This window comes from Carlito syrichta, unplaced genomic scaffold (genome assembly GCF_000164805.1).
Source record: "Carlito syrichta isolate Samal-C Ts95f unplaced genomic scaffold, Tarsius_syrichta-2.0.1 Scaffold313042, whole genome shotgun sequence".
Lineage (NCBI taxonomy): Eukaryota > Metazoa > Chordata > Mammalia > Primates > Tarsiidae > Carlito > Carlito syrichta.
In genome coordinates, this window is record NW_007257138.1 from 261 (window position 1) to 17,350 (window position 17,090).

The 17,090-nt window shown below is 47.3% G+C and overlaps 1 protein-coding gene across 1 annotated transcript; it reads left to right on the forward strand.

Moving 5' to 3' along the window:
- Positions 1 to 719: 719 nt before the first annotated feature.
- LOC103272644 (protein phosphatase 1 regulatory inhibitor subunit 16B-like) lies at positions 720 to 12,368 on the forward strand (the record flags this gene model as incomplete). The annotated part of the gene is made up of 5 exons (XM_008070124.2): positions 720 to 845; positions 1,390 to 1,465; positions 2,173 to 2,302; positions 2,395 to 2,563; positions 10,058 to 12,368. Coding segments are annotated over 5 exons (1,011 nt in total), but the record flags the coding sequence as incomplete, so codon positions are not given.
- Between the last annotated feature and the right edge of the window lie 4,722 nt (positions 12,369 to 17,090).

Sequence of the window (17,090 nt, forward strand, 5' to 3'; positions counted from 1 at the left end):
TGCTTCTTGTGATATTACTCCAAGATATTGGCTGGGGATGCCGTCTTATCTGAAGTCATGACTGTAGTTGGAGAATCTGCTTTCAAGGTTGCTCTCTCGCATGACTGGCAAGTTAGAAAGCTGGCTATTGGCAGGAGACCTGTCTTTCACCTCCTTAGGACCTCTCCTCAGGGCTACTTGAGGTTCCTCACAACATGGTGACTGCCTCCTTCTGGAGTGATTGATCTAGAGAGCATAAGGTAGAAGCAGCAATGCCTTTTATGCCCTTGCCTCAAAAATCACATATCACCACTTCACAATATCCTATTTGTTAAAAGCGAGTCACTCAGTATGGCCCAAGTTCAAGCGGAGGGCAATCAGTTTCTCTTTTTTAAAGAAAGATGGGTCAAATAATTTGTAGCTGTATTTTAAAACCACACTCTTGAACCTCTGAAACCTCTTCTCCAGGGCTCAGAACACCATAGGGGCTCAGCAAGTACGGTTGCCTTAACCAGGTGGGTGCTAAGACCAACCACAGGGAGAAGAGCTCACCTGTCTGCCCCTCCTTCTAGGTCCATATTTCAGGCTTAATGTCTTCTGCCATAGATGGTTATTTTCAACTCACCCTGTTTCATTTTGCTGGCCCAAAGAATGCTCTGAGACTTGGGTGGGGATGAAGGATCTCCTGCCTCCATGGGGCCAGTCCCCTAAGGAATGCTTACTTCTTTCCTCTCCTTCAGCTGCACGTAGCTGGCGCCAACGGATTCCTGCGGGCAGCTGAGCTCCTCCTGGACCATGGAGTGCGTGTGGATGTGAAGGACTGGGATGGCTGGGAGCCCCTGCATGCAGCTGCCTTCTGGGGACAGGTAGTTCCTACCCACAGGGCTGTGGGGGAGGCCAGCACAGGGTTATCCTGTGGTTGCGAAGTCCTCTGGGCTGGCAATAGGTTCAGAAGGCTCATTGAAGGTGTTGACTACTGCTAGTATGTGGGTTATGTAAAGGCCTAAGGAGTTTGCAAAAACGTTTGGCAGGTTGTGCCCCCATGGAATGGTAATCACATTTACCAAATTAGAAAATTCCCAGCATTTGTGCTTTGAGTAGTCTCTCCCTTTGTTTCCAGATATAAAACTCTGCCTGCAGCTTATGCAGTCTCTCCTGATATCTGTCAGCTCTGGAGTTTTAGCTGACTTCTCCTGTGTCTTGTTATGGCCCAGGCATACTGGAGGAGGTGCTAAGCCCAGTGCATTTGCCCAGATTCCCCCATGACTCCAGGGTGCAGGTCTTCTCTGGGAATCAGCTTTGCCCCACCATTCCTTGAGCCACATCCTAAGAGGCCTTGGGCACTCTCTCCACTTTTTAGGTTTTTTAAGCCCTGGGCAGGTGGAACATGGGTTTATTCCTGTGTTTCAGATGCAGATGGCAGAGTTATTGGTGTCCCATGGAGCTAGTCTCAGTGCAAGGACATCCATGGATGAGATGCCAATAGGTGAGTCCAATACAACATATCAGCAGTCATCAATTTTTGATGAGTGGAGAGATAAATGGATAGATATATGGTTGGATAAATTGATGAATTGAGGCATAGATAGATGGATGAATGAATAAATTAGTGGATGGTAGATTAATGGACAGATGGAGGGATGGATGTATGGATGGATGGACGAGTGGGGTAGATGGGTAGATGTACAGTTGAATAGATGAGTGGATGGATAGATGAATAAATAGATGGATGGGTAAAGGACAAATCTATGGATGGATGACTCAATCACAAATAGGTAGATAAATGGATGAAGATGGATAGAGTGGGTGGGTTATATGGATATCTCAGCATCTTCACAAAATTTCTTGCTTGGGCTGCGTGGGGCACCTGCTTTTTTCTTTTAATACTTCTCATGTCAGTGAAAACTTGATGACTCTTCTTGGAATCTGTCAAAGAGGAGTGTGAACCTCTTGGTTGTAGCTGGGAACCTTAGGAGTTGTACATGGAACTTGGATTTCCCATTCCCACAGTCCTCTAAGTATTGGGTCATAGTCCAGGAACTAAGGCTGGCATTGTTCTCTTCCCTCCCTGCGTGCCCAGAAGATGCCTATAGTTTTCAGTAGGTTGGGGCGGCAGTTCCTCTGGTCTGGAGCACCTTCCTGGGCCACAGGCCCCTCCCCTGTCCCGCACAACTGACCCCTTTGTCCCTTCAGACCTATGTGAGGAGGAAGAGTTTAAGGTCCTGTTGCTGGAGCTAAAACACAAGCACGATGTGATCATGAAGTCACAGCTGAGGCACAAGTCATCTCTGAGCCGGAGGACGTCCAGCGCTGGCAGCCGTGGGTAAGTCAGGGGCAGCACAATCAGGGGTCCCAATGCATACTTCTGCCTGTGGTGCCTGGGCACAGACTTCAGCACTGCCTCTGTCCCCCTAGGAAGGTGGTACGTCGAGCCAGCCTATCGGACAGGACCAACCTGTACAGGAAGGAGTATGAGGGAGAGGCCATCCTGTGGCAGCAGCGGAGTGCAGCTGAGGATCAGAGGACCTCGACCTACAATGGGGACATCAGGGAGACCAGGACAGACCAAGAGAACAAGGACCCTGTGAGTGGCCTCATGCCCCGCCCCAGTGTCAGCCACTGCCTTGGGAGGAGGGCAGGGCCCCAGCCCAGTCTTGCATCTTTATCTGAGGGCCTTCTGAAGGAAGTAGCTGGGCAATGCCCTTAAAACAGCAGATCCAGTCTAATGGTGGTGGCTCCTTTAGTTAATGAGGTGACCCTGGGTTTGTTAGAGGCTAAGCTGGGAGCTTCGGCACACAGGAAGGTCTCCTAATTGGTAGGGAGCAAGTAACTGCTGTGACCCTGCCTGATCTAGCTGATGGACTTCCCAGAAGAGAGGTTCAATAGGGCAGTGCCTACCTGACCTAGCTGTGGGCTTCCCAGAAGAGAGGTTCAGTAGGGCAGTTACCCAGGAGCTGAGGGCAATAAAACTTTTTTGGAGAAGAAATAGAACAAGATGTTGATAATTGTGCTTATCAAAACACCTGTGACTAGAAGAAAATTTTTGAAAACTGGATATAGTCTCAGAAAGACCTCTGGGAAACTTGCCCTAGTAGCAGCCGGTGGGCCTGCACTTTGAACTGCCTTCCTAAGAGTAGTATGTGTGTTTGTTTTCTGTGGTTGCTGTTATAAATTTTCATAATCTAGGTGGCTTAAAACAGCAGAAATTTATTATTTCACAGTTCTGGAGACCAGAAATCTAAAATCAAGGTATCAACAGAGTTGATTTCCTCTGGAGGCTTTGATTTTTTTTTTAGAAATGAAGTCTTGCTATGGGCTCAAGCAGTCTTCCTGCCTCAGCCTCCCAAAGTTCTGGGATCACAGGTGTGAGCCACTGTACCTGGCTCTGAAGGGAAATCTAGTCCATGCCTCCCTTCTAGCTTTTGGTGGCTCAGGCGATCCTTGGCTTTTGATGAAATGACACTAGTCTCCGCCTCCATCTGCACAAGGCTTTCTTCTTTATGTGTCTATATCTCTGTTTTCTCTTCTTCTTTGGATTGGCCCATGCCAATCCAGTATGCCGTCTTAATTTAGCTTATCATTACTGCAGATACCTATCTCCAAATAAAGTCACTTTCAGAGATTCCAGGTGGGCATGGATTTTTGAGGGATGCCTTTCAGCCCAGAACCAACTCTCTCGGCATGATTGCTTTCTTGCTGAGTGGGGTGAACAAGTTTAGGGCCAGAGTGGAATTGCAGAAGACAAGATGGGAGGAGCTAACTGCATCAGGAGTGGTCTGCTGTTTGGGTTTTCCTCCCACCCCGTGAATGATGAAAAAACTTCTAGAGAGTGTAGCTTCGGTGGGATGTAATTGATTAGCTGCTGATGTGTCTCAGTGGGACCTGCTTCACAGTGTGAACAGTGAGGTCACCCACCAGCTGTCTCATCAACAGAAGGGAATCCCCATCAAAGCTGCCAGCTAGGGATGGAGAGAGCACACAGGGAAGCTTTGTTCTGCCTGGTTGATGGTTGGGCAGGGGAAAGACTTGTAGATCAAAATCACAACCTGATTCAGATGCCTTCCAGCTATGCTTCTTGTGCTTTTTCTTTGTGATTGAGGCTTAATTGCAGTAGACACATCTTAAATGTTTTCAATGAATTTTTACAAATGTATACACTCAAATACATAGAGCACTTTCATCACCCATGTCCCCTCTCAGTCAGCTCCTCCCCATCTCAGCCAAAGGTAGCTGCTATTTAACTTTGAGCACTGAAGGTTAGCTTTATATATGCATATGCCATATGCATGGACCCATGCAGTTCATCATTTTTTGTATCTGGTTTCTTTTATGTCTGTGAGAGTCATCCATGTTATGGCATCTAGCAGTAGTTCATCCTTTTTCATTGCTCTATAGAGTTTTATTGTTTGAATGTTACAATTAACATATCAGGCCAGGCTCAGTGGCTCAGCCTGTAATCCCAGCACTTTGGGAGGCTGAGGCGAGAGGATTGCCTGAGCTCAGGGGTTCGAGACTAGCCTGGGCAACTTGGTGAGACCTCGTCTCTACAATAAATCAAAAAATAAGCCAGGTGTGAAAAAAAAATTTGCATATCAATTCTCTTATTGGTGGACATTTGGGTTGTGTCTAGTTTGTAGCTACTATGAATAAAGCTGCTATAAACATTTTGCACCAGCCCATCAAGTGTGGTGTCACCCACCTGTGGTCCTAGCACTTTGGGAGGCTGAGGTGAGATAATCACTTGAGCCTGGGAGTTTGTGACCAGCCTGGGCAACATAGCGAGATCCCATCTCTGTAAAAAACAAAAACATTAAAAAAAAATTTTTTGTATTGTTTTGTACCTTTAGTGGACATAGGCATCATGTTGTATTGGGTGTACATGGAGTAGGCATATGTTTAGCTTTAGGAGATACTACCAAACACTTTTCCATCAGCAGTTGTAGGAGTGCTTCTTACCAACCTTTGGAATAGTCAGTCCTTTTAACTGGAGCCATCCAGGGTGGCTCCTGTAGTTAATGAGGTGAACCTGGGGAGTGTTAGAGGCCAAGCTTGGAGCTTCAGCACACAGAAGGGCCTCCTAATTGGCAGGGAGCAAGGGTGGGGAGGTCGCTGTTGTGTTTTGAAATTTGTATTTCCCTGATGATAGATGATGTTGAACATATATATTTTCATAGGTTTATTGGCCATTTGGTGATCCTTTTGGGTGTGGCATCTGTTCTTTTGGCCTTTTTGTTGGGTTGTTTTTATTTTCCTTGTTGATTTGTAAGAGGGACTGAGATTCCTTAAAGAAATCTTCAAGGAAGGAGTCCCTCCTCCACTCTTGCTGTGTTCCTGTGTTTGTTCAAATCTCACAGGTCCCAGGACTCCCCCAGAAGTGCTCATTGATGTGGAGTCTTAGAAATCGTTAAGCCTATAGGAAACAGGGCAGGGGCAAATGGCAGTTGGGGACCACCCTGAGTTAGGCCTGATCTTGTTGTTGTTCATTTCCAAGGCTTCCTTATGAAGGATGCAGTTTGTTTGGGGTTAGGTAAGGCAAAAGGATGGGCTATTTTGCCTCTAAGGCTGGGTTTTTCAGGGCGAGGGAAGAGACAAGAAGGAACTGAGATGGCATAACCTTCTGGCTGGGGCAGGCAGGCCTCACCTTGGTTACCCTGCAGTCCTACCCCAGAGCAACTCTCAGGACCTAGGACTCCGGATCCCAGGCCCTGCCCCCAGGAAACAAGGCCATCACAGAGCCTTGCTACAAAGCTCCACCCCAACTCTTCTTTCATCCTTTTAAGGTTTTAGGTCCTGGGAAGGTGTTTTCTAAAGTAGGAATTCTCAAAGTGTGGTCTCTGGACCAGCAGCATCAGCATTACCTGGCAACTTTTTAAAAATGCAGATTCTCAGGCCCCACTCCGATGTGGTGATTCTAACGCACATACACATTTCAGAACCACTTATCTAACGGAGTATTTGTTCAACCTGACCCCCAAGGCAGGCTCTTCCCTGTTAACCCTCAGGGATGACTTTAGTTCATGCTTTGGCAGAACTGACTCCCTGGTACCAGGCACAGCAGTGATGGTAGCCCTAGTCTCTTCAACTGGTGGTTCACAAACTCAGCTATCAATATAATCACCTGGGGAGATGTTATTGCTGTTGTTTAATCCTGATGTCTAAGTAACCGTCCTGAATGATTAAATCAGAATCTCAGGAGTTGGGACCTAGGCATTGTGTGTGTATGTTTAGCTAAAAAGACACTTTTGGAAATTGTTGTAGAATACTTCGATTACCAAACTGGCAAGGATCTCAGAGGTCAGGGAGAAAGGAGTTTGTTTTCAGGGTGGAGGACAGAGGCTGGAAGGACTGAAGGTGAGGGATGGAATAAGCAGGTCATATGTCCCCAGGCAGCCTGTTTCCAGAAGCATTTTCAGGAGAGCTACTCTGCTTTATGGTACTTGTTTTACTCTCAGAGGTGAGTTAAAGTTCAGGACCCTGTAGAGAGGAGAGCAACTTAAGACTGTCATTTAACAAGCATTTCATTTCAGCTGGTAAGTGCGAGAAACAGTTCAGCTATCACTGAAGAGAAGTAGAATGAGAATTCGGGGGACTGTGTCTGAGTTGTCCTAGGAAAAGGAGGGGTCATCCGAGTATTCTAGAAATCACATGGGAAAGGATGATTCTGTACAGTGAACCCTTCCCCAGAATACAAAGGGTATGGGGCTTTCTCTAGTCTTCCTGTTTTCTAGTATCTCATGGTTCACATAAAGTTCAGCTTTGTGGAGATGATTGTGTGTACTACGGAGGTGTTCTAGGATCTATCGTGTTCTTATCTGTACAGTGCTCAGCCCATAATTTATGCCTTGTTACGTACTAGGCATACAAACGCTCTTAGATGTCACTGGTATCCTCTCTTCCCTCTAACCTGCATTCTTCATGCTGTGACTGTTCTCTCTACCTTCAGAGCTCTCATTTCTGACACTGAAGATGGATATATGTGGTTTGTTTTAACTGGTCAACTATTTCTTCAAGCAGCTTTAGATTTAAAGAAAAATAAGTGGAAAGTACAGATAATTTTCATATACCCTCATTATGCCCCCCATTTCTAACATTTTCCTTTAGTGTAGCATACATGTTATCACTGATGAGTCAATATTGATACATTATTATGAACTAAAAGCCCATGGTTTACATCTTGTGTTGTACATTCTGTGGGTTTTGACAAGTGCATGATGTCACATACCTATCAGTATAGGACCATAGAGAATGCTTTCACTGCCTAAATATCCCTGGTACTTTACTCATGTTTTTTCCCCAAGCCCTGGCAAATACTGATCTTTTACTATCTCCCTAGTCTTGGCCTTTTCCAGAATGTCATATAGTTAGAATCATATAATATGTGATCTTTCTTTTTAGGCTAGGCTGGGTGGCTCAGCCTATAATCCCAGCACTTTGGGAGACTGAAGCTAGTTGATTGTCTGAGCCTGTGGGTTCGAGACTAGCCTGGGCAACTTGACGAGATCTTGTCTCTACAATAAAATAAAAAATAACCAGACATGGTAGCCGCATCTGTAGTTCTGGCTACTCGGAAGGCTAAGGCGTAAGGATCGCCAGAGCCCAGCAGGTCAATGCTGGGGTGGCTGTGAGCATGCCACTGCACTCCAGCCTGGGCAAAGGAGTGAGACTCCAACTCAAAAAATAACCAAAAACAAACAAACAAACAAAACAAAACATATATGGTCTTTTGGGATTGGTGTTGAATAAATGTTTGTATTTTTAACTTCCTAGATGATTCCAATGTGTATCCAACCCGTATCTCAGATCCTTGCCATTCAAAGCATCAGCAGGAATTTGTTAGAAATGCTGAATTTCAGGCTCCGACACAGACCTACTGAATCAAAATATGCATTTTAACATATCTGGAATATTTAACATATTCCAGGTGACTCATATGTACATTAAAGTTTGAGAAGCACTGACTTAGACCATCAAGAATCTGTCCCCTGATGAAGTGGCATCAGTCTGCCTGCATAGTGCAAAAGGAACCATTAAAAGGAAAAAGAGTCCAGGCATGGTGGCTCATGCTTATAATCCCAGCACTTTGAGAGGCCGAGGTGAAAGAACTGCCTTAGCCCATGGGTTCGAGATCAGCCTGGGCAATTTGGTGAGACCTCATCTCTACAATAAATCAAAAAATTAGTCAGGCATGATGGCCTGTGCTTGTAGTTTCAGCTACTTGGAAGGCTGAGGTGGAAGGATCACCTGAGCCCAGCAGGTTGAGGCTGCGGTGACTGTGAGCTTGCCATTGCACTCCAGCCTGGGTAACAGAGTGAGACTCCAACTCAAAATATAAATAAATAAAATAAATAAAAGAAAAAGAAAAGAAAGAAACACACACACACACATATATAGAAACTTACTACTAGGGAAAGTGTTCTTTACCTTATCATATTTTAACCTAAGGTATATTTCTTGAAGATCTTTCCGTGTCAGACTGTAGAGACTGCCTTCATTCTTCCCATCAGCTGCAGTGAACTGCAAAGAAGTACTGGCCACAATTTCCCACTTGCCTAATGATGACTTTCAGGCTTTGCATCTATGAGGGGAGATATCTGTGAAACAAAGTCCGAGAGATGGGCTAGCTGGTGCAAAGTATACACGCTTCTAAACATTTTTTTTTCCTTTTTGGATGATGCAAAATTGTCCTCCAAAGAGGTTGCAGCTATTTATATTCTCTCTTACATCCCATACCCTTGCCAACACCAAGTAAAAACAAGCTTTAAAAATATTTGTCAATGTGAGAGGTAAACATGATATTTTATTGTTTTAATTTTTATGTAATTAATTATTAATAAGGTTGAACTTTTTCGGATGTTTATATACCTATATGTTTTGCTGTGGGCTGCCTATTAATGTCCTTTGTCTACTTTTGTCATCGGGTAGTTAGGCTTTTAAAAATGGACTTTTGGCCAGGCACAGTTACTCACGCCTATAATCCCAGCACTTTGGAAAGCCAAGGTGGAAAGATTGCTTGAACCTGAGAGTTTGAGACCTGTCTAGGCAACATAGCAAGACCTTGTCTCTACAAAAAATAAAAAAATTAGCCAGGTGTGGTAGCACGCGCCTGTGGTCTCAGCTACTCGGGAGGCTGAGGTAGGAGGATCGTCTGAGCCCAGGAGCTCAAGGTGCAGTGAGCCATGATTGTGCCTGGGTGACACAGTGAGACCTCGAAGCCAAAAAATAAAAAAGACTTTTAAGAACCCTTTATATATTTAGAAAATTAGTCCCTTTTCTGTCATATGTATTGCAAATATTTTTCCAGTTTTTTCATGTGTCATACTTTGACTTTTGATTTGCTTATGTTGATTTTTGCTATGTTTTATGTTTTTGTTTTTGTCAAAGTGTCTACTTTTTAGTTTATAGTTTCTAGACAGCAGCTATTTTTCAAGCTCTTGTTATCCAAAGATTTTTGGGTATATAGGATCCCTGGGTGAGACTCTGTCCTTTGAAGTAGAGATATGCTGGAAATACAGAGAAAGAATTACAAGTGACAGAAAAACTCAATTAAAATTGACTTAAACAAAAAAGGAATTTATTGACTCATGTAACTGAAAATTCTGGACACAGCTAGAGCCAGGAACTCAACATGCCTCAACAGGATGCAGCCTCTCTCTCTCTCTTTCTCTCTCTCTATTTTTTTAGTCTTTCTCAATGTCACTTCACTCACATGCAGATCCTTTGACTTGCTGTCTCCCCAACCCCCAGCTTACCTCATTTTTACTACCCATGGTTCCTATAGGAACTTCTCTTTTCCAGTTATTCTAGCAAAAGTGTCAGGGTTGAGTTTCACTGGACCAATTGCAGTTAAGATTCCATCCCTAGACCAATCCTTGTAGTGAAGTATGTTGACTGGCCAGGTTTGGGGTTATGGCCCAAGCCCTGGAGCAAGGCCAGGGTCAATCAGCTCCAACAAACAAAGGGCAATATAGGAAAATAAATGGAGGACAGGTTCAAAGAGTAATGCCCTCAGCAGAGGCACAGAGGGGTGATAGGTTCAGATCTTCTAGCCAGCTAGTAATGTTGTCCTTCTCACTCACAGAACCCCAGGCTGGAGAAGCCCGTGCTACTCTCTGAATTTCCTACCAAGATCCCACGAGGTGAACTGGACATGCCTGTCGAGAATGGCCTCCGGGCTCCGGTCAGCGCCTACCAGTATGCACTGGCCAACGGGGATGTCTGGAAGGTGCATGAGGTGCCCGACTACAGCATGGCCTATGGCAGCTCTGGCATGGCCGACGCCACCCCGCCCTGGAGTGGCTACAAGGAGCAGAGTCCCCAGACGCTGCTGGAGCTGAAGCGGCAGCGGGCTGCAGCCAAGCTGCTCAGCCACCCCTTTCTGAGCACCCACCTGGGCAGCAGCATGACCAGGACGGGCGAGAGTAGCAGTGAAGGCAAGGCCCCCTTGATTGGAGGCAGAACTTCGCCATACAGCAGCAATGGGACCTCAGTGTACTACACGGTCACCAGCGGCGATCCCCCACTCTTAAAGTTCAAGGCCCCCATAGAGGAGATGGAGGAGAAGGTGCATGGCTGCTGCCGCATCTCCTAGTCTCTTTGCAGTGGGAGAGAGAGATGCCTCGGGAGGGGTCCCTGGAATCCAGGCCAGCCCGAAAGCCCTGGCTGGGGAGGTGTCAGAGGGCAACCGGGAAGAGGTGGGCTCTGCTTTCTAGAGGAACTCAGACTCCATCTCCACCCTGCGGCCCATAGCATTCCACATCCCATGGTTCTGCTTCCTGCTGCATCATCTGCCATCTGACACAAGGCCCGTCATGGCCTCCTGACTCACTCTGCTGTCCAATCTTGGGAGGGTGGGCTTGGGATCCCACTTGTGTTCTTGGTAAAGGCTTCTCTGGACCAGTACGTGCATGTCACCTATCAACACACACACACAAACGCACACACGCACACGCTTAATCAGGGTGTGCAGGAATGACATACCTGGGCTCATGGGAAGCAGATAGAGCTGAGAATTTGTGGGGTGTTCTCAAAAGGATGGAGGTTAAGACTCAGAGTCTCGTCACCACCGCCTATGTGGCTTTAGCTAAACTAAGACCCGTCATCTTGCTTGGAGTCATATCAGAGCTGGGCCACCAACCACAGCTGGCAGGGATAGGAAGTCCTTGCTGAGTTCAGAGGGAGCCAGGAGTCCACATGCATTAGATGAGGTGGACTCAGGCCTGCTTCCTGCAGCCTTGCTGTCAGTCACTCTGCTGCCCACTCCAGGTGCCAGTGCTGTGACCACCCAGGGCTCGAAGGGGAAAGCCAGGCTGTTCTGCTCATGGAATAAAACAAATGTTTTGCTCTTGGATGGAGACATTAAAGGATGGCAGGCAGGGGATGGGGGAAAGATCAGTGCTTACCGAACTACATTTGATTTAAAAATTATTTTAGGCAGTCTGGCCTCTGCACAAGGATGACATGCAAACTTGTGAATCATTCCATATTTTTAAATAAACTCCTTGTGCTCAGAAAAATAAAATTAAAAATTATTTTAGGCTGTCAAACTCCAAGAGGGCAGGAAGTAACTGAATTCACCTTTTTTTTTTTTTTCATGGATAGTATCATGATCAATAGGTTTTACTGGCTGGTGTTGGAAAACTAAAGCTAAGTGAGGAACTTCTGTTGGAAGGCTTTTCCAGGGAGAGGCGCGAGTTAATTTCTGAAAACATCTCTGGATAACAATGACAGAGCCCAGCACCCTGGGATCTTTGTGAATATCCAGACTGTTTCAGTCCAGCTCATATCAGCCAGTCCTCCTTAGACTGAGCAGTCAGAATGAGCGGTTAGGGGCTACTGGGGCCTCCCACCATCCACTCATGTCAGTCATGTGCAGAGTCAGTGCTCAGGACCCCCAGCCCAGCTCTACCTTTTCTGGGATGCTCAGTGAAGCAAGTTTTCCAGTTGGCCCTTGTGTGTTCCTGCCTGACCCAGGGGCTGCCAGCCTGTTCCTGCTGCAGTGGAGATGCCCCAAGGCTGCAGATCCAAGATGCCTGTGGTCAGCATTCCATATGGTATTCAGGAGGGCAGTGGTGGCGCCATAGTTGGGTCTCATCAAATCTACAGTTTCATAGCAACAGCCTTCCTGATGCTGGGGACGGTGGGCTGTTGAGGGGTAGGCTGCCCTCCACCTCACTACTGCACTCTCCCTCTTGCAATTGTTGCCATGAGATGGGCACTGCCCACAGGCCCAGCCAGAACCTTTTGGGGTAACTAACAAACTGCAGGTTTTGTTCCCTGCTCTGTGCGCCTTTTATTTGTCCTCAAACTACCTCCTTAGAGCTCTGAAGGCACCCCCAAGACCAGATTCTAATTTGGGGAACAGATCCGGGTTCCCTTTAGCCTGCTTCTTTCTGAATCTATAAGAAATTCTTCCTGAGGGGCACCGGGGCTAGGGGGCTGGGGCTGGAAAAGCTTCCCTTGTACCCCAACCCTAGTAATGGGGTTTTCTGTTTGTCAATTTTAGCCCCCCAATGTGGTCCCCATGGCTCCTGGAACCCAAAGAGGGAGCTGGACCTCAAGGTGCCTGGTTGATACTTTCCCAGGAGCTGGGCAGCAGCTGGGCTTGAGATCATAGGGTGTGTGGGAGTGACTGCGCCCCTGGTGGCTGCTGGGTGCAAAGAGGGTCACCCTTACTCCAATGCCTGGGGTCTGGGGCGGGGGGCGGGGAGGGGGTCGCTCTTCAGCATCTAAGCCTATGGCTGGAGCAGGACAGGATGATCCAAAACACACATACCTTTGTCTTTAACATGGTATCAGCCCAGGCAGACACTGAACTCCCTCATGAGCTTTTGCCACAAGGTAAAGAGGGCCAAGGGAAGCCCCATGCGCCTCTGGAGAGCTGTGCAGGGTTTTCCGGTCTTTTTGCTCAGGAGCCAAACACTGAAGGCATTTATTGCCAACCCTGAGCCCTGAGATCATTCCCTCCCTTGCCTTCTGCCTTCTGGACCACTCCTCTCTACCCAGAAGGCTGAGAAGTCCAGCTGATTCCCCAACAGGAACAGACTTCAGACAGAAGTGACTCTTAGGCATTAGCTCATGTTTTCAGTCAGGGATAAAACACTCCCTGTTGGGGCTTTCAGTCCCTGGGGAATATTCCCTGTGGGTCTCCTGGGTGTTGAGGGACAAATTGGGGACCAACCTCCAATGAATGAGCTGGAGTCATTCATTTACTCACTCATGTAATTTATTGAGTGACTGCAACATGCCACACACTACGTTAGTTTCTGCAGATAAGGGAGGAACAAGAGTGAAAACTGTTCTTTTCGGTTTTCATCCCTTGGGGACCATGGGCATCAGCAGCCCCGTTCAAGTCACCTGAGGCAAAGTGCCTGCATCCTGGACCTGAGACTCTTGCTTTTCAGTTCCTCGAATCTGTACAGTCTGAATCCCTTTGGCTGGGAACAGCTGTCATGCCCCCCCCACCAGATACATTTGCCACTATGTGCAGATGCTGGATCTTGGAGTCCAGGTAGATGCTGTCCCAGGTCCATCTGGAATTTTGAGGGATAGCTGCCTTCAGGCCAGCATCTTTGGGGGACTGTATAATAGCAGTTTGAGGTCAGTGTCTAAAAGAATGATTCTGCAGTTTGCTGCCAAATGCATCTCAGGTTTTTAAAGTCATTGTGTCTTGCTCATTTTTGCTCATGTATTACATGGTTTCCCCCCTCCCCTTACCCGCCAGTGTATAATAGGAGGAAAAGGAGTGTCTCTTTTTAACATTGAAGGGGCCTAGCTCCTACTGAGACCCAGGTCTTGTGGCAGCTCCTGGTGATGAAAGGAAGCCACATGCAAAGCAGGTGCCCCACAACTCACTGTCACCTCTAGCCCTTGCTCCCACCATATATCCCAGACAATGGAAGATTGGTGGCTGTTACCAGATTATGAGTTTCTGACCAGTAGCTCAGGGAAGCTGAATGAACCCTAGGTCCAAGGATACTGAAGACTTCAGGATACAATTCTCCATCAAATATGCAGCATAAATAAACCTGCACTGTTTGATCAATTTCAAGTGAACAAGGATGTGTTAACAAGGGAGTGTCCCCTGTCCTGCCCCACCACAGTTTGCTGCCTTTGTAATAACATGAGGCCATCTTGGTTTTTGGTGTCAGATACCTTTCTATCCTGAGCTTTCTCTCCCACCTGTTCTATTTCCCAGAGCAGGATACCGGGGTACTTTCTAGAAGGGTGCTCCTTACAAGATGCCCAGAAGGACTGTATTTAACTCTTGCTATTTGTAGCCTGGGGATAGTCTTCCCTCCCCCAGGGCACATAAGAGCAGAGGGTCAGTGGTTAGTGGATGACTCCCCAAAAGACCCGCCCCCTTTGCTAGAAGCTACAGACCTCTCCTTGACAGCAGTCTCTTGTTGGTTAGAGGGCCTGCTTCCCGTGGGCATTGCAAGTGCCATTGTGTGGGGCCTGGCTCTGCGCATCCAGGAAGTCTGCAGACCCCAGCCCTCCGCAATAATTCACCAGACCAGAAGCCACTGATGTACAGAGAACACTTAAGAAAAATGTATTTTATGTGAAAAACAGTTAAAACTCTGTATACTGTATCAGCAGCTTTGTGTAAAAATGGCAATCAAGAGAGTCTAATATATTTAAAACTTTTTTTAAAACAAATCCTTGTGGATCTTTGATATTGTATTGAAGTTAACTTCCAGGTAGCTCCTTGCCATGGGGCAGTGGTGGGCCTCGTGTTCAAGACTGTGGCTCAACCACATCCCCAAAAGGGCATCTGTCCCTGGAGTTGCTTCCAGCTGCCAAGGCCTGTGACGGAATTCGCTGTTAAGAGTTTTTAATTAAGATTATTAAATTCCTTTTAATAACACCTGCTAGTGTGACTGGTTTTTGCTGTGAGCTCACTTGGGTGGTGCTGACTTGAATTCACAAAGAGGTGGTGTCTGGAATAGAGGGTGGGTGAGGGCTCCTGGCCCCTGCTCCGCATTCCCCCACAGAAGGCTCTTCCAGGAGGCCCCTGAAGTAGAGAGAGCTCTGGGGGCTCAGACATGGAGCAGATATCTTTCTAGATTGGGAGATGGTGAAAACTGATGAATTCAAGAAAAGGTGGATAGTTGGGAATTACCTTCATTCTGTCAAATATTCCCTTTGAAATTATGAGGCCTTGTGACAGCATATATGCAGCCCCAACATTTTCAGTGTTTTTCCTGATGACATTGATATATAAGAAGGGTGCCCTCTCCTCTGTTCTGTCCTTGGAGTGCACTGACATGTCCTGTCTCCTTCCCCCTTGTCCTACTCCAGTCTTTCCTCTCATGTAGCTTATAGTGGGGAGGTACAATTCTGCATAGTCCTTCACCTTATAACAACAATATAGCAGGTAAGGCCCTGGCCATTCACATTTTTTGCCTCAGGTAAAAAGTGACATACATACCTCAGGTAATAGAGACATACATGATCCATGCGGTTGTGCAGCCTCAGACCACCATGGTTCTTGTCACATGCAGAAGTATGTTGGTGTCTTAAAAGAAACTGGAAAGGGTGCTCTCTTGTAGCCTTCTGGACACTGAATGTCAGAGCAGGGACACACAGAAGACCTCACACTTTGACTTGAGGAACTTCACAAACAGGCTGGGGATGGGAAGAGGATAGGGAGAGAGGAAGAGGTATCCTAATAGTGGTGGGCATTCATTTAAAAAGTTTACTGGCTGCTGAATAATAATGGTAACCTTCCACATTTATGCAGCACTTCATAGTTGCACATGGGCTTTCTTATTTACAGAAAGAAGATGGGGTTTGAAAATTGACTGTTGGATTTAGCACTGTGGAACTCACCAGGACCCTGACAAAAGGATTGGTAGAGCAGTGGGGGCATTAGCCTGATCAGAGAGGGCTCAGGACAACTGGAGGGAAATAAGACAGCAAGGATAAGCAAATCGTTTGAGGTTTTATGTTGCAAAAGTAAGCAGAGAAGTGGGGAGGTAGCTCTAGATGAATGTAGGGTCGAGAAGGCTGTTTTAAGATGAAAAATATGTCAGCATGTTTGTAGCTGGTAGAAGTGAATCCATAGGAAGGAATTGACCCAGAAGAGAAGAGAGAAATCCTGGAGAGATGTGGGTCAGTAGCAGAAGAGCTATAAGACCGTACTCAGGTGGAAGGGTTGGATGGGCTCAGGTGCAGTTCATCCCTGGAAAAGGCCCAGCATGTAGGCAGAGATGCAGACAGAAAGCTAGACATGGTTGGAGCGTGTGGACATTCTCTTCTGACTGCTTTTATTTTCGAGGGACATAGGAAGCAAGCTCTCAGAGCAATGGGGGAGGAAAAGCAGAGTGAATGAGGGAAATGCAGGCTAGCAGGTAGTCTTGAGGGCTGACTTCAGATCATGAATTGGAAGCATGATCAGTCAACAACCATGGTTGGTTTTGTTGTTTTCTCTGGCCCAGTATGGCTGCCCAGGCGCAGGTAGAAAGTAGGGATTAGCCAGGGCTGGTTGGGTTTTACCAGGCCAAAAAGCAAGAGCAGAGAATGTTATCTAAGGCCGCTACCAAAGCATGGCTATCATGATGGACCGGTATATTTTGAGAAATGAATGAGTGAATGGTTAAATGCAGGGAATAAAGGCGACGACACCGAAGCTTAGGTTGGCCACCCCAAAAGAAAGTTCTGAGAGCCCAGGAGCCGCGCAATCAGTGTGTTTGGGAGCAGTCGCCAGCCTCTTCTCTGCCTAGGCCAGACACCGGGTAGGGCCACACAACACAGCGGCCGGCAGAGGGCGCCCTGGGATGGCCGGGCCCCGCCGTCCACGCCGCCGACCCAGTTTAAATTCCGTTCCGCAACGCCTACAGCGACCGTAGGTCGTGCCGGCAGCCAATACAGAGGCGCAGAGCCCCGCCGGGCCGCGGGGCAGCCAATCACACATCAGGGGGGCGGCGGCGGCGTGAGCTCCGCCTCGCCCCGGTTGGGCGAAGGCAGCCAATGGAAGAGCAGGGGCGGGGCAGCGCGGCCAATGGCGCGGGCCGGTTGGATTCAAAGGCGCGTATAAGGCGGGTGCGCACACCGACTCTCGCTGGCGCCTGTCGCTCCCGAGCGCTGCCATGGCTCTGCGGTCCGGTGGC